This window comes from Phyllobates terribilis, unplaced genomic scaffold (genome assembly GCF_046119375.1).
Source record: "Phyllobates terribilis strain yellow unplaced genomic scaffold, ASM4611937v1 Scaffold_8__6_contigs__length_399053987, whole genome shotgun sequence".
Lineage (NCBI taxonomy): Eukaryota > Metazoa > Chordata > Amphibia > Anura > Dendrobatidae > Phyllobates > Phyllobates terribilis.
This window is the reverse complement of record NW_027362768.1, coordinates 214,830,563-214,854,510: the sequence shown is the minus strand read 5'-3', so window position 1 is coordinate 214,854,510 and position 23,948 is coordinate 214,830,563. Positions and strand designations below refer to the sequence as shown.

At 49.8% G+C, this 23,948-nt stretch overlaps 1 protein-coding gene and 1 long non-coding RNA gene across 2 annotated transcripts in view; one reads left to right on the top strand and one right to left on the bottom strand.

Moving 5' to 3' along the window:
* The window catches only part of NDUFA6 (NADH:ubiquinone oxidoreductase subunit A6), a 147,574-nt gene extending 133,090 nt beyond the window's left edge, over positions 1-14,484 (bottom strand). Inside the window, exon 1 of the mRNA XM_073644070.1 lies at positions 14,247-14,484. Within this exon, the coding sequence (XP_073500171.1) occupies positions 14,247-14,376 (130 nt within the window). The 5' untranslated portion in view covers positions 14,377-14,484. The remainder of the gene's footprint in view (positions 1-14,246) is intronic.
* Positions 14,456-23,656, top strand: LOC141157155 (uncharacterized). The gene is made up of 2 exons (XR_012247749.1): positions 14,456-14,570; positions 21,863-23,656. It is a non-coding gene; the product is annotated as an uncharacterized lncRNA (long non-coding RNA).
* Positions 23,657-23,948: the final 292 nt, after the last annotated feature.

Below are 23,948 nucleotides of genomic sequence, written 5' to 3'. Positions count from 1 at the left end.
AAAATGGACAACTACTCCAACTCCACAGCCGTGCTACATCCAAACCTGTTTCATTCTTTTTTTTATATTAATTCCAATTAATATGTTAATATTGACCATAATTAATTTCAGGCTATTGATTTAGCCATCCACAACAGTCACGGTCTCATGTCCCATGGGAGAATTAATTACCCACCATTGGTATAGTGTATTCATGAGAGGTGCATTCTCATGCCCTCCAAGGCAGTGATTAAAAGGAATCTGTCACACCCTTGCACTTATCTGACCACTAATATGGGCATACAGGTGATAGAAATGTGAATCTATAACTACCTGTATGTTTCATATTAGAGGTCTGGTTGCTGTAAAATGTCTTTTTATTCAGTCAAGTTTCTGATGCTGTGGAGCAGGGGCCTGGAAGAAATCCCCGCCTACTGTTTGAATTACCATGTTTCTCCCCTCCCCTGCACGTCACAGTGCCCTGTGATGTGCAGGTGCAGCAGCCAAATCCAGGCACTGTGACATGCAGGGGTGGGGGTGGGGGGGAGCATTGTAATTCACACAGGAGGTGGGGACATCTTCCAGTCCCCGAGACTGGAACAAATCAGAAACTTGTAGGAATAAAAAGACATTTCACAGCAACAAGATCTTGAATACAAGGCATACAGGTAAGTATAGATTTATATTTCTATCACCTGTATGACAATATTAGAGGTCAGATAAGTCCCAGGGGGTGACAGATTCCCTTTAATGGATAGGGGTGTAAACACTAGCATATGTCAGTTATAACAGAGAATAGACCAGAAGCAGGCAAAGACTTTGTGTCCAGTGATTTCTTTCATCACTCCTATTAGCAGCATTCAATAAAATATTTCTGAACATTTAGGCTAACTGCAGAATGGACAAGCTGCTTGAGGTCTAGTATGAAGTTTCCACAATCAGTGATGGTTTGGGGAGCCATGTAATCTGCTGGTGTAGGTCCACTGTGTTTTATCAAGAGCAAAGTCAGTGCAGCCGTGTACCAGGACACTTTAGAGCACTTCATGCTTCCCTCTGCCGACAAGCTTTTTGGAGATGGAAATTTCATTCTCCAGCAGGACTTGGCACTTGTCCACACTGCCAAAAGTACCATTACCTGGTTTAAAAATAACAGTATCACTGTGCTTGATTGGCCAGCAAACTCGCCTGACCTTAACCTCATAGAATCTAGGTACTGTCAAGAGAAAGATGAGAGACACCAGATCCAACAATGCAGACGAGCTGAAGGCTGCTCTCAAAGCAACCTGGACTTCCATCACACCTCAGCAGTGTCACAGGCTGATCGCCTCCATGCCACGCCACATTGATGCAGTAATTGATGCAAAAGGAGCCCCGATCAAGTATTGAGTGCATTTACTGAACATACATTTCAGTAGGCCAACATTTTGGATTGTAAAAACATTTTCCAAGCTGTTGTTATAAAGTATTCTAATTTACTGAGATAATGAGTTTTGTGTTCTCATTGGCTGAAAGTCATAATCATCAACATTAACAGAAATAAAGACTTGAAATAGATCACCGTTTGTAATGACTCTATATAATATATGAGTTTCACTTTTTGTATTGAAGAACTGAAATACATTAAAGAAGTTGCCCACTACTTTTACATTGATGCCCTCTCTGTAGGACAGGGTATCAATGTATGATCGGTGGGGGTCCCGCACGCGGCACCCCCGCCGATCAGCTGTTATCTGTGCCGCCGGGAGCCGGAAGTGCTCACCTGCGGGTCTCCGCCGTCAAGTGGTAGTGGCCACCGCGGTGTACTGCACATCCGCCTATTCAATTGAATGGGAGGCGGATGTACAGTTCACCGCGGCGGCCAATACCACTTAACGGCGGAGCGCCGCAGGTAAGCAATTCCGACCAGCGGCTGCTGTCGGCACCGATAACAGCTGATCGGCGTGGGTGCTGCGTGCGAGACCCCGGCCGATTATACATTGCTGCCTTATCCTATGGATAGGGCATAAATGTAAAAGCAGTGGACAACCCCTTTAACTTTTCGATGATATTCTAATTTTGTGAAAAGCACTTGTATATTTATTGAATTTGCTACCAATACATGGGCCAGAATACTCAGATGACATTACTTTAACACCATGTGTTAGGGTGCAAGGGTACGGAGCCTCAAAAAAACAGATAATCCGTTTATGATCGCTGTTGCTGAACACTCCACATATTTTCTTATATTCAGATGAGCTGTTAAAGGAAACCTATCATCAAAAAAAAAACACTATTAACCTGCATATTTGGGGTTAAATCTGCATGTTAATTGTGCTACTAACCGGCCTGGCACCTGCACGTAGTCAAATGCTATGGAGAGAAAATTAACTTTATTCTCCCCAGCAGCATTTGGTTTCAGTAATTTTAATTGAGAGCTCATTGAGATTTATGCAAAATTTGCTCACGGAGGAAAGATATACCTTGGAAAAAACAAGTAAGGCGCTATCAGACTCTATAGAAAATATATTAAAATTTAAAGGTGATCCAGATTTTTCTAGGAGGGAGTCTACTCTGCAAACAAATACTGAAAAGTTCCAATTTGAGATTAAAGAAAGGAAACAAACGGTTCAATGGAGACAGCTCTGATTTCAGAGATAAGAAAGTCTTTGGATTTCTGGTTGAACCTCAATTGTCTAATTGTACTGCTAGTGTAACTGATATTTCTTCTTTGGATATTGAAGCCTCAGACAGTGACCCAGGGAATAGAGGTGGTAATTTTGATCATAATTTTGTGAGAAATAGAAGATCACAGAAAGATAAGTGGGGAAAATTTGGGAAAAAGAGACCACTGTCAGTTCAAACAAACACGGGGTTTCTTTCACAGACCCCTATATATCAGTATCTGGCCAATCCTCTGGTGCTTTTTCATCACCTCCCGTTTTTTTTTTTTTTAGAGAGGAGAGGATCAGATCTCCCATACCATCTAAGGGAAAGAACAAGCAACCCTCGTTACTATATGAAGTAGGAGAACAGGAAAGGAATAGGATTATTAACCTATACTACTATACTCTGAATGTGAATTAACTGTTTTACGAAAGGGTCTGTCATTTGTACCCACAAGTAGATACAATGAGTTCGATTGGGTCAAGGACATCAGTTTGTTCTCTAGAAAACTGAAATGGAGGAGATTCTTCAAAACCCACAATAGACAGGAATGTGAGGCATTGATGAAACGGAATTGTCTGAACTTCTGGATGAGGGATCCAGACCGATTGGCTGTGGACCTCACACAGAATTGAAACCAAAAAGCAGCAGGATGCCTCCAGTGTCAGAAAATGGCAGTATAGATATCTTTGCAAATTAGTAATGAAAGATCTACATAAATTGGGCCAAAATAAAATAAACTTGGTAATTTATCCCATAGAGAAAGGGGAGCATTGGACACTATATCAGAAAATAATGATCTGATTTTTAACGCGTCAGATAAGGGGGGTAACCTTGTCATTCTAAGTCATGAGATCTATACAGAGATGAGTTATAATATACTTACTGACAAGGAGACATATGGTATTTTGCGTCATGACCCTACAGACATCTTTAACACATAGCTTCACTCATTATTATCTGAAGCTAGGCAGACAGGCCTAATATCCAAAAATGAATATAATTTTATGTTCCAAAAAACTCCTAAAGTTCCTCTCTTTTATTCTCTCCCCAAAGTTCATAAGGGTTTTTCCCCCTTTGAAAGGTCGTCCCATAGTCTTCGGAAACTATTCAATAACCCAAAATTGTGGAATTTATATTGATAAGGTACTCTGAGGATTTCTAACTAGTTCACCATCAAATATACGCGATACCTCGGACCTTTTATTAAAATTGGAAGATATAATAGTGGGAGAACATGTACAGTTGGCCTCCGTTGACGTTGAGGCCCTGTACAGTAGTATTCCTTCAGTTTCAGAAGATAGTGATCAATGCCTTAATATTTGGAAATCAAGAAGGGGAAATGGCCAGTACTTCTGGAACTGAAGGTGCCCGTATAGTACCAGGGCAACATTTCCCCGTGAGGTCCCTCAAACTGCAAAGATCGGAACGACGCAATAAGGCTGCGTTCACACATTGTGTATTTTCAAACAGCGTGCTTGGTGTCTGCCAGCAAAGTGAATGGGAAATTCACTTTGCCGTTCAGACACTGTAATTTTACGCAGCGGGAAAGCGCAGCTGCGTAAAGAATTGGCATGTCAATTCTTTACGCAGCTGCGTCCTGCGCTTTCTCACTATTGTGCCCTTTATAAGCGATGGAATTACGCAGTGGTGTTCACACACTGCATAATTCCATCGCTTTTTTACGGAGGCGCAGGTGGATACTCACCTACCCGATGTCAGAGGAGAGGCGTCCGCTCCAATCCCGCGCTTCCAGCATCTGTCGGTGAGCCGATCAGCTGCTAGCTAACCGGCTTGTAACCGGCTTCCGGTCAGCTGATTACAAGCCGGTCTCGTGACAATCAGCTGATCGCTTCACGGCAGATGCTGCAAGCGCGGGACGGAGCAGACGCGTCTCTCATCCATCGGGTGGGTGAGTATCCATAGTCTGTACATACACTGCTAGGGACACACACAGGACACATAGACACACACACAGACACAGACATTACACACACGACACACAGACACAGACAGTACACATGTCACACTGAAATGAAGTGTGACATTACACGTCACCCTTCATTTCACACTGCGTTTTTTGCTGCGCTTTTTTACGCAGTGTGTGAATGGAGGTGCTTTTTTTACCTGCGTAAAAAAAACGCAGGTAAAAAAAGCAGGAAAATACGCAGCGTAAAAAAACGCAGGGAAATACGCAATGTGTGAACACAGCCTAAAGGTGCAAACTGCGTTACAGAAGGGGGATAGGAAGGGACACCATTTTTAAGTGTGAGACCTGCACAGACAAACCTAACCTGTGTATAAAAGATTGTTTCAAAGTCTACCACTCATCCATAGCCTACTAAATTTATTTCTGTTGAAATTGATATACTCTACACAACTTATATATGCCAACCTAATGCAGTCTACACAACTAATATGCCACCATATTATAAAATTCACATACATACCAGGAAAACAGTAAATAGATTTCAATATAGGGACACTGGTGAGGGGTTTCTACTGTTTTGGCAACTCAAGGGCTCTGTAAGTAAGTCATGGCATTAGCAAAAACTTCCATCAAAGTTTGCGTTCCAAAACGTCTCTCCTTACTTTCGGAGCTCAGCATACACATGGTGTACCGGCGTACTCAGGAAAAATTGCACAACAAGTTTTTGGGGGCTAAAACAATATTTTTGTGGGAAAAATGTGATTTTTTTTTTTTTAAATTTTCACGGCTCAAGGTTATAAAATTCTGTGAAGCACCTGGGGGTTCCAAGGTGCTCATTACACTTCTAGATAAATTCCTTGAGGGGTCTAGTTTCCAAAATAGAGGGTTTCCACTGTTTAGGTACATCGGGGGCTATCCAAACATGGCGTCCGCTATCGATTCCAGCCAAATTTGCGTTCAAAAAGTCAAACAGTGATCCTTCCCTTCCGGGCCTGCCTGCCACGTGCCAAAACAGTAGTTTTCCCCACATATGGAGTATCAGCGTACTCCGGAGTGTCGCGTACTGCAAAGTGGCTGCAAAGATTAATTTATCTCCCGTCACTCAATCCAGCACTCAACCTCTGTTTTAGGTTATCAAGTGAGCATAAATCACACCCTGACAGAGTCCACACACCCTGGTCACTTAAACACACTGGATGACGAGTCCCCAAATTATGTTACTGTCAAACAATCAAAGGGTCACACACTCTCTGAAAGAAATTCTGAATTCAGGAAATACTAAAACCTTCCCAATTAAAGAATATATATCATGTCAAATGAGGGGGGTCATTTATGTCATTATTTGCCCATGTGGGAAGATGCCGAACCAAACGGGTCCTTTCAGAACGCTTTATAGGAAGCACATCTAGAGCATCAAACAGGGGATCAAGGGACACCCCTTATCTTGGCATTTTTAATTAAACATAAAAAACATTTTTAGAGGATTGATTATCGCTTATGCAGCGAGTTGAGCTATGGACTACTTGTTTTTTTATTATTACCTGTGTGCACCATTTATTTACATATGTGCTCAGCCCCTGTGTTTGATTGGCTTGAACACTATTGACATCTTAATGCTGTGAGAAGAGATTCAACAACAAAAGCATTTGCACTGGAATACATGTTTTACAATTGTGTACACCAAACAGTTTAATTTCCTCTAGATAAAAAGGTTTACCAACACAGTACTATTAGAACTATTTAAATAACCTGACTGGTCTTCTTATACTTCTCTTGCATGAAAGCCACTGTCAGACTTTTTGTATTAGTCTACACTTGGAATAAATCCAAATACCACATGCAAATATGATAATATACTTTATTGAAAAAATGTTAAAAACTTCATTTCATTTTAAGAATCACTAGGTACAAAAATTCAAGAGGAAAGGATGAATCAAGAAAAAATTGGACACACATAGACCAGGATAAATCCCAATATTGATTATCATTCTTATGGGTTAATGTTTCATAGGAGAGTAATAATATATATTTGCCAATAATAGCTCTTCCTTATCACCCATAGACATGTATAAAGTATAATTGTGCAGGTGGGGTCATAAAGCCAGCCATAATTTCAATGATATTGATATAGGGTATCACAATATTGCTCACCGCATAAGCCTGTACAGCCAAAACAGTGCACTAATACTCTCCCAAATAGGAAAAACAGAGTAAGTCATTAGACTTAGTGGTTCTCCTAATGGGTAAGTCTAATGACTGACTCTGTTTTTCCTATTTGGGAGAGTATTAGTGCACTGTTTTGGCTGTACACGCTGTGCGGGCGCGATCGCCGCCGGGTGTCAGCTGATTGTCACAGCTGACACCCGGTACTATGTGCAGGGAGCGGTCCTGCACCGCTCCCAGCACATTAACCCCCGCGATGCTGCGATCGAAGTCGATCGCAGCATTGCGGTGGCAAGGGGAGGTGATCGCAGATACTCACCTCCTCTTCCGGCCTCCAGCGCTGTCTGCCGTGGCTTCCTGGATGTTGCCATGACGACCCGATGTCGTCATGACAACATCCGGGTCACCAGACAGCAGGAAGATTTTTTGGACATGCGCAGGCTATCCAGCGCTGACAGCCTGCATGGCACAGGGATGGTGCTGCATTCCTGTGCCATGCAGGCGATCAGAGAAAAAAAAGTGAAAGTCCCATAGTGGGACAAAGTAATAAAGTATAAAAATGATCAGAAAGTGAAGAAAAAAAAAAAAAGGAATATAAAAAAAAAAAAAAAAAATCCACCAAAAATAAAAATATAATGTACCCATCAATAAATATTATTATAAAAAACAAAAACAATAAAAGTACACATATTTGGTATCGCCGCATCCGGAACAACCTAACCTATAAAACTGTCCCACTAGTTAACCCCTTCAGTGAACACGGTAAAAAAAATAAATAAAAAACGAAGCAAAAAAACAATGCTTTATCACCATACCGCCAAACTAAAAATGGAATAACACGTGATCAAAAAGACGAATATAAATAAAAATGGTAACGCTGAAAACGTCATCTCGTCCCGCAAAAAACAAGCCACCATACAGCTCCATCAGCCGAAAAATAAAAAGTTATAGTTCTCAGAATAAAGCTATGCTAAAAATTATTTTTTTCTATAAAATTGCTTTGATTATGTAAAAGTGCAAAACAAAGAAATACGATATAAATGTGGTACCGCTGTAAACGTACTGACCCGAAGAATAAAGCTGCCTTATCAATTTTACCACACGCGGAACAGAATAAAAAAAAACAATTCCTGAATTGTTGGTTTTTGTTTATTCTGCCTCCCAAAAATCGGAATAGAAAGCGATCAAAAAATGTCACGTGCCTGAAAATGGCACCAATAAAAACATCAACTTATCCCGCAAAAAACGAGCTGTCACAAGACTGTCTGCCAAAATCTGGAAAAATTATAGCTCTCAAAATATGGCGATGCAAAAACTAGATTTTACAAAAAATGCGTCTTTTAGTGTGTGACAGCTGTCAGTCATAAAAACCCCATATGATTCTGGTATCGCTGTAGTCTCACCGACCCGAAGAATAAGGTAGTCTAATCACTTATACCGCATGAGGAACGGCGTAAAAAATAAACTCTCAGGTTAGGGTTGTGTTAGGGTTAGGGCTGGGGTTAGGGTTGTGATGGGGTTGGGATTTTTTTCAAAAGTAAGAAAAAAAGATGACGATATGGCGACTAGTGTTGAGCGCAAGTGCTCGCTACTTGAGTTTGCATCGGGTGTTCTGGTATGAATTGAGTATCGTGGGTATTTGAGTGACATGCTAGAGTCTCCGCCCCATATGCTTCATGGCCCAAAAAACTTTGCGGGGATTGCCTGCCATGCACGAGCGATCCCCGCATGTTTTTTTTTGGGTGTCTAATAACCGTGAAACATCCGGGCGGGGACTCGAGCATGTCACTCGAGCACACGCAGTACATGGTGCATACCTGAGTACCCGATGCAAACTCAAGTAGCGAGCACTTGCACTCAAGACTAATGACAACTTATTCAATATGATGACCTAATGTTATCAAATTCTGTGTCGTACCTCTGGGTTCAAAATGTTCACTATACCCCTTAATAAAATCCTTGAGGGGTATAGTTTCCAAAATGGGGTCACTTGTGGGGGAGCTCAACTGTTTAGGCACATCAGGGGCTCTCCAAACGCGACATGGTGTCCGCTAACAAATTGGAACCATGTCGTGTTTGGAGAGGCCCTGTGTGCCCAAACAATGGAGCTCCCCCACAAGTGACCCCATTTTGGAAACTAGACCACCCAAGGCACCTATCTAGATGCATAGTGAGCACTTGGAACCCCCAGGTGCTTCACAAATTGATTCATAAAAATGAAAAAGTGTTTTTTTTTTCACTTTTTCATTTTTACAAATCAATTTGTGAAGCACCTGGGGGTTCCAAGTGCTCACTATGCATCTAGATAGGTGCCTTGGGGGGTCTAGTTTCCAAAATGGGGTCACTTGTGGGGGAGCTCCAATGTTTGGACACACAGGGGCTCTCCAAACGCAACATGGCGTCCGCTAATTATTTAATCAAATTTTACAATCTAAAAGTCAAATGGCGCTCCTTCCCTTCCGAGCCCTGCCGTGCGCCCAAACAGTGTTTTTTCCCCACATATGGGGTATCTGCGTGCCCAGGGGAAATTGCACAACAAATTTTGTGGTCCATTTTTTCTTGTTATCCCTGTGAAAATAAAAAAAAAATGGGTCTAAAGTAAAATTTTTGTGAAAAAAGTTAAACGTTCATTTTTTTCTTCCACATTCCAAAAATTCCTGTGAAGCACCTGAAGGGTTAATAAAGTTCTTGAATGTGGTTTTGAGCTCCTTGAGGGGTGCAGTTTTTAGAATGGTGTCACTTTTGGGTATTTTCTGTCATAAAGACCTCTCAAAGTGACTTCAAATGTGATGTGGTCCCTAAAAAAATGGTTTGGTAAATTTTGTTGGAAAAATGAGAAATCGCTGGTCAACTTTTAACCCTTATAGCTCCATAACAAAAAAAAATTTGGTTCCAAAATTGTGCTGATGTAAAGTAGACATGTGGGAAATGTTATTTATGAAGTATTTTGTGTGACATATCTCTCTGATTTAAGGGCATAAAAATTAAAATTTTGAAAATTGCAAAATGTTCAAAATATTCGCCAAATTTCCGTTTTTTTCACAAATAAACGCAAGTGATATCGAAGAAATTTTACCACAATCATGAAGTACAATATGTCACGAAAAAACAATCTCAGAATCAGGGGGATCCGTTGAAGTGTTCCAGAGTAATTACCTCATAAAGTGACAGTGGTCAGAATTGTAAAAATTGGCCTGGTCATTAACGTGCAAACCACACTCGGGGGTTAAGGGGTTAATATGAACTCAAAGCTGTCTAACTTTTACTGGTTACATTTTATAGGGGCAACTAATTTCAATTTTTTGGGGGGGCCCCCCTGTAAGCAAACAGCTGTGAGCTTTTATTAATAGCCAGGGAACATTTCTGGCTAATGGCACCTTCCCTGGATAGTAATATCAGCCCCCAGCGGTTGGCTTTCCCTCTTCTGGTTATGAAAATGACAAGGAAAGCCCACGACATTTTTTTTTTTATTATTTATTTAATTCTTCATTTTCTTTCATTTGTAAGAAAGCCCATACCCACTGTGCTTGTTTTTGACACTGCGTAAATTTATCCGCAGAATGTCAATTTCTGTAGCGAAGACGCTAGTGTCCGCTGCATATTTTGACCAATTGAAATGTCATTACATGCAGTGGATCCACATGTACTGACAAAACAAGTGCGGCATTAGAACACAGCGTTTTGGACACAGCGAAGATACGAGTAGAGGTAATGGGATTAGGTGTCGCTGACACCAATCCCAAGGTTTAGTGATGAAATGGTGTCAACCAGACACCATCATTACTAAACCTGTAAGTAATTACATAAACACACACCGAGAAAACACTTTATTTAAAATACAACAGACACATTCTTTAATCATTTAAATTAACCTATATTCTCACCCTAGGTCCAATGGTGATCCAAGGGTTAAAGCGACGTCCCACGTTTCTTTTTTCAAATATCTTTATTTAGCTCCACAAAGCATTCATTGCTGTATAAAAAAAAAAAGCATGCAAAAACACACTTTTTTTCAGCAATATTTTTGCTGCCAGGGGATGCAGAAACTTCTACAATCAAATACTCAACGCGCACACATAGCCTTACACTTTCGTGCCAACACCGTTCGATCAGTGTCGGAACTCACAGTCCCAGGGCTCCCGTGCGGTTGTTGTGACACATGAGCCTGGCACTCAGTCAGTGCTGGCGTCACTGTCTCCACCTTTGTACGAATTGAACATGAACAGGAAACTGCACGGCGGCTTATCTGACTTCCTCTTCATGTTTAATTCGTACAAAGGCGGAGACAGTGATACACTGGGCAAAACTGTCACTGAAAAAGACCTGGGTGTATTGGCGGACGACAAGCTCACGTTTGGTGGCCAATGTCAGGCAGCTGCTGCAAATAAAATAATGGGATGCATTAAAAGAGGCATAGATGCTCATGAGGAGAACATAATTTTACCTCTATACAAGTCACTAGTGCGACCACACTTAGAATACTGTGTACAGTTCTGGTCTCCGGTGTATAAGAAAGACATAGCTGAACTAGAGCGGGTGCAGAGAAGAGCGACCCAAGGTTATTAGAGGACTGGGGGGTCTGCAATACCAAGACAGGTTATTACACTTGGGGTTATTTAGTTTGGAAAAACAAAGGCTCAGGGGTGATCTTATTACTATGTACAAGTATATGAGGGGACAGTACAAAGATCTTTCTACTGATCTTTTTACTCTGAGGCCAGAGACGGGGACAAGGGGGCATCTTCTACGTCTGGAGGAAAGAAGGTTTAATCATAATCACAGACGCGGATTCTTTAGGCTATGTGCCCACGATGCAGAAATGAAGTAGAAAATTTCTGCAGCATTTCTGCATCTCCCTGGCAGAAAAAAACGCATGCAGATTGTGCATGCGTTTTTCCTGCAGAATACATGCGGATTCACATGCGTACCCACATGCGTTAACGCATGTGTTTCCGCATGCGGACTGAAAAGCACTTTCCAGGCGATCGCATCACTTGGAAAGAGCTTGACAACTAGGTCACACTGTATAAATCCATGCAAAAGGCATGGACTTATACAGTGTGACCATAAAAATAAAAAAATAAAGCTATACTTACCCCCCAGCCCCCGCCGCGTGTGCTGTCACGCTCGTCCTAGCTTTTTCCGGGTTGCCTGCATCTCGCGAGACAGCCTGCGGTCACATGACCGCGACGTCATCTCAGGTCCTGGAAGGAGAAGCGCTGCCGGCATGCAGAGAGAAGCCGCCGGACAGGTGAATATAAATTATTTATTATTTTATTCTTTTTTTTACAGGTACAATGGTACCCAGGTCTGGATGAGAGTCTTCTCTCCTCCAGAACTGGGTACCATCCGCACATAGAGACGCATAAAATCTGCTTGTACAAATGTACAGACACGGATTCTATGCGCCTCAATGCAAGTCAATGGCGGCGCTTCAGCTGCGCTTCCGCAAAATTAATGAACAAGCTGCGGATTTATTTGCGCTGCAGAAACGCTGCGGAAAAATCTGCAGCATGTGCATTGACATTGCGGAATGCCATTGGGGACCATGGGGTGCGGGTTACCATGCGTTTTTGATGCGTTTCTGCTGCGGAAATTCCGCAGCATAAACGCATGAAAAACGCATCGTGTGCACGCAGCCTTACTGTAAGAGCAGTGAGACTACGGAACTCTCTGCCGCATGATGTTGTAATGAGTGATTCACTACTAAAATTTAAGAAGGGCATGGATGCCTTTCTTGAAAAGTATAATATTACAGGTTATATATACTATATTCCTTGATAGGGGGTTGATCCAGGGAACTAGTCTGATTGTTGTATGGAGTCGGGAAGGAATTTTTTTCCCCAATGTGGAGCTTAGTGTTGGCCACATGTTTATTTTTTGCCTTCCTCTGGATCAACATGTTAGGCTATGGGTTGAACTAGATGGACTTAGTCTTCCTTCAACCTTAAAAACTACGTTACTAGTGCTGATTGGGAGCCGGGCTCACCTGTCACAACAATAGAACGAGAGCCCTGGAACCGTGAGTCCCTGCACCACTGCCAGCATGGGAGGTGAGTGTAAGGCTATGTGTCCACGATGCAGAAATGCTGTGGATTTTTCCTGAGCATTTATGCATCTCCCTGGCAGAAAAAAAACGCATGCGGATGTGAAGCGTTTTTCACTTGCATTTCCACATGCGGGTTGACAAGTGCTTTCCAAGCGATTTTAGCATCACTTGGAAAGTGCTTGACAACCTGGTCACACTATATAATCCATGCAACAGGCATGGATTCATATAGTATGACCATAAAGAAAGGTAAAAAAAAAAAATATTATATATATATATATATATATATATATATATATATATATATATATATACACATACATACTTACCTTCTGATGGCCCCCGGAGTCTTTATCCGATCTGTCCTGGCTTGCCGGCAGCTCGCGGTACACTAAAGGACCTGCCGACGTCAGCTGTCGCGTGACCCGTCACATGACTAAATGACGTCATGGCAGGTCCTTTTCAGATCATCGCGAGTTGCCGGCAAGCCGAGACGCATCACTATGGAGACCGGGGGCCATCAGAAGGTAAGTATAATCTTTATTTTTTATTCTTTTTTTCACAGGTTCTATGGTACCCAGGTCCGGAGGAGAGTCTCCTGTCCTCCACACCCGGGTACCATCCGCACATTAGAACGCTTGGATTAAGCATCTACATATACAGTGATGCGGATTCCATGCGTTCTAATGCAAGTCAATGGCGGCGAAAACGCAGCATTTACAGAGAATAATTGGTAGTGCTGCAGATTTTTCCGCAATGATAATCCGCAGCGGAAATTTCAGCAGCATGTGCACAGCAGATGCAGATTATCATTGGGAAACATGGCAGGCGTTCTACCAAGTGCTTTTTAAGCGTTTCTGCAGCGGATTTGCCGCTGCGGAAACGCTTAAAAAAAAAGCATAGTGGGCACACAGCCTAAGTGTTTTTATTTTATTGGCTCCAAACATTTAGATCATGAAGGGGTTGTCCTAGTAGTGGACAACCCCTATAATTTATAACTATAGAAAAGCCACATATCATGTAGTTTGGCTACAAACACCATTGTAAGTCTCATGTAACTGCATGCAGGCTGATGTGGTTAGGGTTTCAGGTGTTCTACCGATGTCACGTTTCCTTTACTAATTAAAATCCCTTTGGAAACTAAAGCATATTTCCAGATAAGTGTACAAAACGCTTTCCATGAAGGAATGCCTCCTCTGCAGACAGGTTAGCCCTCTTCCTCTTTCCTTTTTTGTGTTTCAGCTCAAGCAAGTTTAGGCATAAAAGTATTTACTTAGCTTCAGCAAGCATAACTGAGGCAAAATGACAGGCCAAGACAGTGAAAGCCAGAAAGACCTCATTAGGATTCATAAACAAGTGAAGATTCCGAACTAGAACTATGGACGATAACCGCTGAACTTTCCGCTTTTAACATTACTTTCTTCGCCTAGCAACACTGAGGTCACCGAAGTGTTAGCTCACTTGAGATTTAACAGCCCTCACCTGTGTTCGGCACTTCCCGGTACCAGGCCCTGTACAACTCCCGCACTCTTCGTTTTGCGCTGTACAAATCTTGGCTAAGAATCGGTTTAACAAGACCAGTTAAACGACTAGCACTTTTTGACGCAGCCATATTCCCACGGTCGTTTCTAGGTCGTGACTACAAGTGAGAGAGTAAACGCTAGAATGTATGGGCCCCTTCCGGGAATGACGTCATTTCCGGGAGCGTATTCTGACTGTGCGTTATGGGCGTGTTCTAGTTTAGCACCAGACGCCATACTGAGAGAGTTATACAGTTGCCGCTTACCGGTGAAGCTGCATGAGGAGGTCAGTGCTGCGGGCTCTTGGGGGCATGCTGCGGGTTTGTGGTGGCTCTGGGGGGGGGGCATACTGCGGGCTGTTAGGGGCTTTGGGGGGGACATGCTGTGGGCTGATGGGGGCTCTGGGGAGGTATGCTGCGGGCTAATGTGGGTTCTGGGGGGCATGCTGGGGAGGCATGCTGTGGGCTGATGAGGGCTCTGGGGGAGGCATGCTGCGGGCTAATGTGGGTTCTGGGGGGGCATGCTGGGGAGGCATGCTGTGGGCTGATGAGGGCTCTGGGGGAGGCATGCTGCGGGCTAATGTGGGTTCTGGGGGGCATGCTGGGGAGGCATGCTGTGGGCTGATGAGGGCTCTGGGGGAGGCATGCTGCGGGCTGATGGGGGCTCTGGGGTAGGGCATGCTGTGGGCTGATGAGGGTTCTGGGGGAGGCATGCTGCGGGCTAATGTGGGTTCTGGGGGGGCATGCTGGGGAGGCATGCTGTGGGCTGATGAGGGCTCTGGGGGAGGCATGCTGCGGGCTGATGGGGGCTCTGGGGTAGGGCATGCTGTGGGCTGATGAGGGCTCTGGGGGAGGCATGCTGCGGGCTAATGTGGGTTCTGGGGGGGCATGCTGGGGAGGCATGCTGTGGGCTGATGAGGGCTCTGGGGGAGGCATGCTGCGGGCTAATGTGGGTTCTGGGGGGGCATGCTGGGGAGGCATGCTGTGGGCTGATGAGGGCTCTGGGGTAGGGCATGCTGTGGGCTGATGAGGGCTCTGGGGGAGGCATGCTGCGGGCTAATGTGGGTTCTGGGGGGGCATGCTGTGGGCTGATGTGGGTTCTGGGGGGGCATGCTGTGGGCTGATGGGGGCTCTGGGGTAGGGCATGCTGCGGGCTAATGTGGGTTCTGGGGTAGGGCATGCTGTGGGCTAATGTGGGTTCTGGGGGGGCATGCTGCGGGCTGATGGGGGCTCTGGGGGGGCATGCTGCGGGCTGATGGGGGCTCTGGGGGGGGCATGCTGCGGGCTGATGGGGGCACTGGGGTAGGGCATGCTGCGGGCTGATGAGGGCTCTGGGGGAGGCATGCTGCGGGCTGATGAGGGCTCTGGGGGAGGCATGCTGCGGGCTGATGAGGGCTCTGGGGGAGGCATGCTGCGGGCTGATGAGGGCTCTGGGGGAGGCATGCTGCGGGCTGATGAGGGCTCTGGGGGAGGCATGCTGCGGGCTGATGAGGGCTCTGGGGGAGGCATGCTGCGGGCTGATGAGGGCTCTGGGGGAGGCATGCTGCGGGCTGATGAGGGCTCTGGGGGAGGCATGCTGCGGGCTGATGAGGGCTCTGGGGGAGGCATGCTGCGGGCTGATGAGGGCTCTGGGGGAGGCATGCTGCGGGCTGATGAGGGCTCTGGGGGAGGCATGCTGCGGGCTGATGAGGGCTCTGGGGGAGGCATGCTGCGGGCTGATGAGGGCTCTGGGGGAGGCATGCTGCGGGCTGATGAGGGCTCTGGGGGAGGCATGCTGCGGGCTGATGAGGGCTCTGGGGGAGGCATGCTGCGGGCTGATGAGGGCTCTGGGGGAGGCATGCTGCGGGCTGATGAGGGCTCTGGGGGAGGCATGCTGCGGGCTGATGAGGGCTCTGGGGGAGGCATGCTGCGGGCTGATGAGGGCTCTGGGGGAGGCATGCTGCGGGCTGATGAGGGCTCTGGGGGAGGCATGCTGCGGGCTGATGAGGGCTCTGGGGGAGGCATGCTGCGGGCTGATGAGGGCTCTGGGGGAGGCATGCTGCGGGCTGATGAGGGCTCTGGGGGAGGCATGCTGCGGGCTGATGAGGGCTCTGGGGGAGGCATGCTGCGGGCTGATGAGGGCTCGGGGAGGCATGCTGTGGGCTCTGGGGGGGCATGCTGTGAGCTGATGGGGGCTCTGGGGGGGCATACTGCTGGCTGATGGGGGCGGGCTTCGGGGGGGGTATGCTGCGGGCTGATAGGGGCTCGGGGGGGGCATGCTGCGGGCTGATAGGGGCTCGGGGGGGCATGCTGCGGGCTGATAGGGGCTCGGGGGGGGGCATGCTGCGGGCTGATAGGGGCTCGGGGGGGGCATGCTGCGGGCTGATAGGGGCTCGGGGGGGGCATGCTGCGGGCTGATAGGGGCTCGGGGGGGGCATGCTGCGGGCTGATAGGGGCTCGGGGGGGGCATGCTGCGGGCTGATAGGGGCTCGGGGGGGCATGCTGGGGAGGTACCCTGCGGGCTGATGGGGGCTCTGGAGGGGGTATGCTGCGGGCTGATAGGGGCTCGGGGGGGCATGCTGCGGGCTGATAGGGGCTCGGGGGGGGCATGCTGCGGGCTGATAGGGGCTCGGGGGGGGGGCATGCTGCGGGCTGATAGGGGCTCGGAGGGGGCATGCTGCGGGCTGATAGGGGCTCGGAGGGGGCATGCAGCGGGCTGATAGGGGCTCGGGGGGGCATGCTGCGGGCTGATAGGGGCTCGGGGGGGGCATGCTGCGGGCTGATAGGGGCTCGGGGGGGGCATGCTGCGGGCTGATAGGGGCTCGGGGGGCATGCTGCGGGCTGATAGGGGCTCGGGGGGGCATGCTGGGGAGGTACCCTGCGGGCTGATGGGGGCTCTGGAGGGGGCATGCTGCGGGCTGATAGGGGCTCGGGGGGCATGCTGGGGAGGTACTCTGCGGGCTGATGGGGGCTCTGGAGGGGGCATGCTGCGGGCTGATAGGGTCTCTGTGGGGGGATGATGCACGCTTGTGGGGTCTCTCGGGGAGGCGGATGATGCACGTTTTTGGGGATGCTGCGGGCTCAGGGGGCATTCTGGGGGGGAATGATGCACGCTTGCGGGGACATTCTGGGGGGGATGATGCACGCTTGTGGGGGCATTCTGGGGGGGATGATGCACGCTTGGTGGGGGCATTGTGGGGGGGGGATGATGCACGCTTGTGGGTGGGATGATGCACGCTTGTGGGGGCCTTCTGGGGGGGTGATGCACGTTTGTGGGGGCCTTCTGGGGGGGATGATGCACGTTTGTGGGGGCCTTCTGGGGGGGATGATGCACGTTTGTGGGGGCCTTCTGGGGGGGATGATGCACGTTTGTGGGAGCCTTCTGGGGGGGGTGATGCACGCTTGTGGGGGCCTTCTTGGGGGGGGTGATGCACGCTTGTGGGGGCATTCTGGGGCGATGATGCACGCTTGTGGGGGCCTTCTGGGGGGGGGATGATGCACGTTTGTGGGGGCCTTCTGGGGGGGGGATGATGCACGTTTGTGGGGGCCTTCTGGGGGGGGATGATGTACGTTTGTGGGGGCCTTCTGGGGGGGGGATGATGCACGTTTGTGGGGGCCTTCTGGGGGGGGGATGATGCACGTTTGTGGGGGCCTTCTGGGGGGGATGATGCACGTTTGTGGGGGCCTTCTGGGGGGGGGATGATGCACGTTTGTGGGGGCCTTCTGGGGGGGGGATGATGCACGTTTGTGGGGGCCTTCTGGGGGGGGGATGATGCACGTTTGTGGGGGCCTTCTGGGGGGGGGATGATGCACGTTTGTGGGGGCCTTCTGGGGGGGGGATGATGCACGTTTGTGGGGGCCTTCTGGGGGGGGGATGATGCACGTTTGTGGGGGCCTTCTGGGGGGGGGATGATGCACGTTTGTGGGGGCCTTCTGGGGGGGGGGATGATGCACGTTTGTGGGGGCCTTCTGGGGGGGGATGATGCACGTTTGTGGGGGGATGATGCACGCTTGTGGGGGCATTCTGGGGGGGGGTGATGCACTCTTGTGGGGGCGTTCTTGGGGGGATGAAGCACGCTTGTGGGGGCGTTCTTGGGGGGGATGAAGCATGCTTGTGGGGGCGTTCTTGGGAGGGATGAAGCACGCTTGTGGGGGCGTTCTTGGGGGGATGAAGCACGCTTGTGGGGGCGTTCTTGGGGGGATGAAGCACGCTTGTGGGGGCGTTCTTGGGGGGGATGAAGCACGCTTGTGGGGGCGTTCTTGGGGGGGATGAAGCACGCTTGTGGGGGCGTTCTTGGGGGGGATGAAGCACGCTTGTGGGGGCGTTCTTGGGGGGGATGAAGCACGCTTGTGGGGGCGTTCTTGGGGGGGATGAAGCACGCTTGTGGGGGCGTTCTTGGGGGGGATGAAGCACGCTTGTGGGGGCGTTCTTGGGGGGGATGAAGCACGCTTGTGGGGGCGTTCTTGGGGGGGATGAAGCACGCTTGTGGGGGCGTTCTTGGGGGGGATGAAGCACGCTTGTGGGGGCGTTCTTGGGGGGGATGAAGCACGCTTGTGGGGGCGTTCTTGGGGGGGATGAAGCACGCTTGTGGGGGCGTTCTTGGGGGGGATGAAGCACGCTTGTGGGGGCGTTCTTGGGGGGGATGAAGCACGCTTGTGGGGGCGTTCTTGGGGGGGATGAAGCACGCTTGTGGGGGCGTTCTTGGGGGGGATGAAGCACGCTTGTGGGGGCGTTCTTGGGGGGGATGAAGCACGCTTGTGGGGGCGTTCTTGTGGGGGATGAAGCACGCTTGTGGGGGCGTTCTTGGGGGGGATGAAGCACGCTTGTGGGGGCGTTCTTGGGGGGGATGAAGCACGCTTGTGGGGGCGTTCTTGGGGGGGATGAAGCACGCTTGTGGGGGCGTTCTTGGGGGGGATGAAGCACGCTTGTGGGGGCGTTCTAGGGGGGGGTGAAGCACGCTTGTGGGGGCGTTCTAGGGGGGGATGAAGCACGCTTGTGGGGGCGTTCTAGGGGGAGGTGAAGCACGCTTGTGGGGGCGTTCTAGGGGGGGATGAAGCACGCTTGTGGGGGCGTTCTAGGGGGGGATGAAGCACGCTTGTGGGGGCGTTCTAGGGGGGGATGAAGCACGCTTGTGGGGGCGTTCTAGGGGGGGATGAAGCACGCTTGTGGGGGCGTTCTAGGGGGGGATGAAGCACGCTTGTGGGGGCATTCTGAAAGGGGTGATGCACGCTTGTGAGGGCTCTCTTGTGGGGGGATGATGCTCTCTTGTGGGGGGATGATGCACGCTTGTGAGGGGATGATGCACGCTTGTGGGGGCATTCTGGGGGGGATGATGCACTCTTGTGGGGGCGTTCTTGGGGGGGATGAAGCACGCTTGTGGGGGCGTTCTTGGGGGGGATGAAACACGCTTGTGGGGGCGTTCTTGGGGGGGATGAAACACGCTTGTGGGGGATGAAGCACGCTTGTGGGGGCGTTCTTGGGGGGGATGAAACACGCTTGTGGGGGATGAAGCACGCTTGTGGGGGCGTTCTTGGGGGGGATGAAACACGCTTGTGGGGGATGAAGCACGCTTGTGGGGGCGTTCTTGGGGGGGATGAAACACGCTTGTGGGGGATGAAGCACGCTTGTGGGGGCGTTCTAGGGGGGGATGAAGCACGCTTGTGGGGGCGTTCTAGGGGGGGATGAAGCACGCTTGTGGGGGCGTTCTAGGGGGGGATGAAGCACGCTTGTGGGGGCGTTCTAGGGGGGGATGAAGCACGCTTGTGGGGGCGTTCTAGGGGGGGATGAAGCACGCTTGTGGGGGCGTTCTAGGGGGGATGAAGCACGCTTGTGGGGGCGTTCTAGGGGGGGATGAAGCACGCTTGTGGGGGCGTTCTGGGGGGGGTGAAGCACGCTTGTGGGGGCGTTCTGGGGGGGATGAAGCACGCTTGTGGGGGCGTTCTGGGGGGGATGATGCACGCTTGTGGGGGCGTTCTGGGGGGGATGATGCACGCTTGTGGGGGCGTTCTGGGGGGGATGATGCACGCTTGTGGGGGCGTTCTGGGGGGGATGATGCACACTTGTGGGGGCGTTCTGGGGGGGATGATGCACGCTTGTGGGGGCGTTCTGGGGGGGATGATGCACGCTTGTGGGGGCGTTCTGGGGGGGATGGTGCACGCTTGTGGGGGCGTTCTGGGGGGGATGGTGCACGCTTGTGGGGGCATTCTGGGGGGGATGGTGCACGCTTGTGGGGGCATTCTGGGGGGGATGGTGCACGCTTGTGGGGGCATTCTGGGGGGGATGGTGCATTCTTGTGGGGGCATTCTGGGGGGGGGGTGCACGCTCGTGGGGGCATTCGGGGGGGGGTGGTGCACGCTCGTGGGGGCATTCTGGGGGGGGGGGTGGTGCACGCTCGTGGGGGCATTCTGGGGGGGGGTGGTGCACGCGCGTGGGGGCATTCTGGGGGGGGGGGATGGTGCACGCGCGTGGGGGCATTCTGGGGGGGATGGTGCACGCGCGTGGGGGCATTCTGGGGGGGGATGGTGCACGCGCGTGGGGGCATTCTGGGGGGGGAGGGTGCACGCGCGTGGGGGCATTCTGGGGGGGGAGGGTGCACGCTCGTGGGGGCATTCTGGGGGGGAGGGTGCACGCTCGTGGGGGCATTCTGGGGGCGAGGATGCACGCTCGTGGGGGCATTCTGGGGGCGAGGATGCACGCTCGTGGGGGCATTCTGGGGGCGAGGATGCACGCTTGTGGGGGCATTCTGGGGGGGGGATGCACGCTTGTGGGGGCGTTCTGGATGGTGCACTCCTGTGGGGGTTGGGGGGATGATGGTGCACGCCTGTGGGGGGATGATGGTGCACGCCTGTGGGGGCCCTGAGGGGGGGGTGATGTTTGTAGGGGGCCGTCTGTTGGGATTTGGGGTGGGGGTTTATGTTTGAGGCGGCTGGTGTGAGTTCATGCTTGAAGGGGAGGGCTGGTGGGATTTGGGGGGTTTATGCTTTGGGGCCCTCTGGTTGATGTGGGGGGTGGGGATTAATCCTGGGGACCCTCTGTGGGGGTTAATGCCGCATTGGGACACAAAAAACCATGGGTGTATGCTGCTTACACTATGCAAAAAAAAGTTAGCTCTTCCCCAGAAGGGTGCATCATCAACTGGCATGAAGCTAATCTGTTTTAGCTTGGTGTCAGTAGGAGGCAGACACGGGTCCATCTACCTCAGGGTGCTTCCACATTGCATTCTGTGTCCCCGTCTAGGCATACATCTGAAATCCCCGGCAAAACGGGGTTTGCACGTATGCGATGACGGTGACCATAGACTGCAGTGGTGACGGCAAAGCGAACGTGTGCTTTCCGGAGTGTATGCCCACAGGAGGCGGACACTCAGACACAGTAGCCTATGTCTACCTCCTGTAGGCGTACACTCCCGAAAAAAAGTGCACGTTCGCTCTGCCATCACCATTGCAGTCTATGGCCCCCGTCAGCGCATACATCAGACCCCGTTTTGCTGGGGATTTCGGACGTATACCACGACTGGGACACAGAACGCAATGGGTATGTAGCCTTAGGTTGTTTTTTTTTTTGTTTTTTTTTATATTAATGATTCCCTTTTTCTTTCAGATACTTTTTGTGAGGGCAACAGTGGAATTGTTTCAGTACTGTATCCTCTGTGGTCTACGAGGCAGGACCCTAACACAACAAGAGTGTTTGGGATTCCCCAGCAGACTGTCCTTGGCACTAATCCCCTGCCCGCTCGCCCCCCATATCCAGAAGGTGCAGGGAGGGAAGACTGATCCGTTACCTGCCAGCCGCCCGAAGGTCTTTGTCCAGGTTATCTCATGCCCAGCTTCATCATCGGTCTGCGAAGAAGGATTCAGGTTCTTCAGTACAAGTATATCCTACCAGGCAGTTAGGGTGCTCAAATCGCCACCTCCTCGTTTTTCAGAGGCTCCTACGGCCCCTCTCTTAAAATCCAGACTTCAGTCTAGACTTTCTCCGGTTGCCGGGCCACACTCCTAGCAGCCTAAACAATCACGCACGCCTGCTCTCCAGCGCTTTCCACCCTCCACCTATCAGGGCACACTTTGCATTCTGGTGCGCAGGAACCCTGCACATGTTTTTCTTGACGCTGCCTCTTTCTCCTCCTCCTTCTTCTGCGCCATCTTTCTATCACCAGTTTATAACACTGCCCCAGCTCACCTGAACTCTGCTTCCTCATCGCCTGGTTCTGCCCGGTCACCGCTACCTTCAGCCTCTCCAGGTCCTCAGGATGCAGGGTCTGAGTAAGCTCTGCCATCGGGGGCAGCTCTTTATCCACAGCCTAGCTCCCTTCTAGCACCTGTTTCTTTCTCTTCTCTCTATACCTAACCCCAGAGAGTCTCACTCCCATTGTCCTGTATTTTGCATGTTTCTCCTGTAACAATAGGTTTCCCTCTAGTCAGACCTGGTCCCTCTGCCAGGACTGCAGTCTGCCCACAATGTCACCTCCCCAGGAGCTCTTCACTGCCTATAACGAGAGTGTGCCCCCTCCCCCTGCAGCCGCCTATTTAGCCCTGGCACCCATCAACTTCACCAACCACATGGCCTCATAGCTGAAATCATGGATCAGGTTCAGCTTCCAAAAAGTCCACCAGCCTCACCTTCCAGGACTCCCGCCTTTTCGAAGAGCTAGATAAGATGACCTCTAATGCCATGGGGGGTAAGAGTATTTTGCTTCTGCAACAGAGGGCCAAATGCCCTCCTCCCAAGAGACGCACTGTTCAGTTTTGGTTCTTTCGGAAATTTCCAGTGTAGAACAGCAACCAAAAGGACAACTGTCCGGCCCGCCAGGAAAAGAAGAGACCTTCCTTTAGGCTAGCCCCCTCCTGGCATCAAAGAACCCACCAGCGCTGGTCTGCCATGCCCAGATCTTGTTCTAGCAGATACTCTTCGGTATGATGCGATGTTCCCACCTGGGATGTTTCTCAGGGTGGGCGGCCGTCTCCTTTGGTTCCAGGATGAGTGGCTCTCGGTAGTGATCAACACTTGGGTCTCAGACGTTGTCGCCTACAGCCACAAAATAGAATTTTCCACGCTGCCTTGTTTTCGAGACCAATTTCCCCAAAGACCCCCTTCTCTTATTCCCGGATTTTTCAAGGCTATTGATTTTCTATACAAAGCAGGCATCATGATCTCAGTTCCAGGACACCGAAACATCAGACACCGGAGTCAGAGGTCGGGGCAAAGCCAAAGACCTTACCCACAATCCTCCCATAAATGCACTTTTATAAAATTAGAATTATTTCTATACATAATTTTAAAATGTTATTTATACAATATTTCTACAATTAAAAGTTAGAGATTTCTGTGGTAATGGTTATTTGTTTCTTTTAAACCTGTTCTGAATGTAAATAAAACATTTCTCTGATTACGTTTCCACATTGTATTTTAGCCTTTCATTTTACTCATCGGGCAGAAAAGCCCATGATGCATCTGTGTAAGCCATGTAAAAGGTACTATAATAAGATGGCTTAGACAGGTAACCCACTTTTGAAACAATGAAGTTCACTTGTACAAGCTGCATAGATGAAAACCTGCTTAAAGGGAACCTGTCACCTGGTTTTCCCCATATAAAGTACGACCACCACCTGTATGCCCTAGAATGCTGTATATAAGTCCCCAAGCCAATCTGCATAACGTAAAAAAAAAACCTTATATTAGACTCACC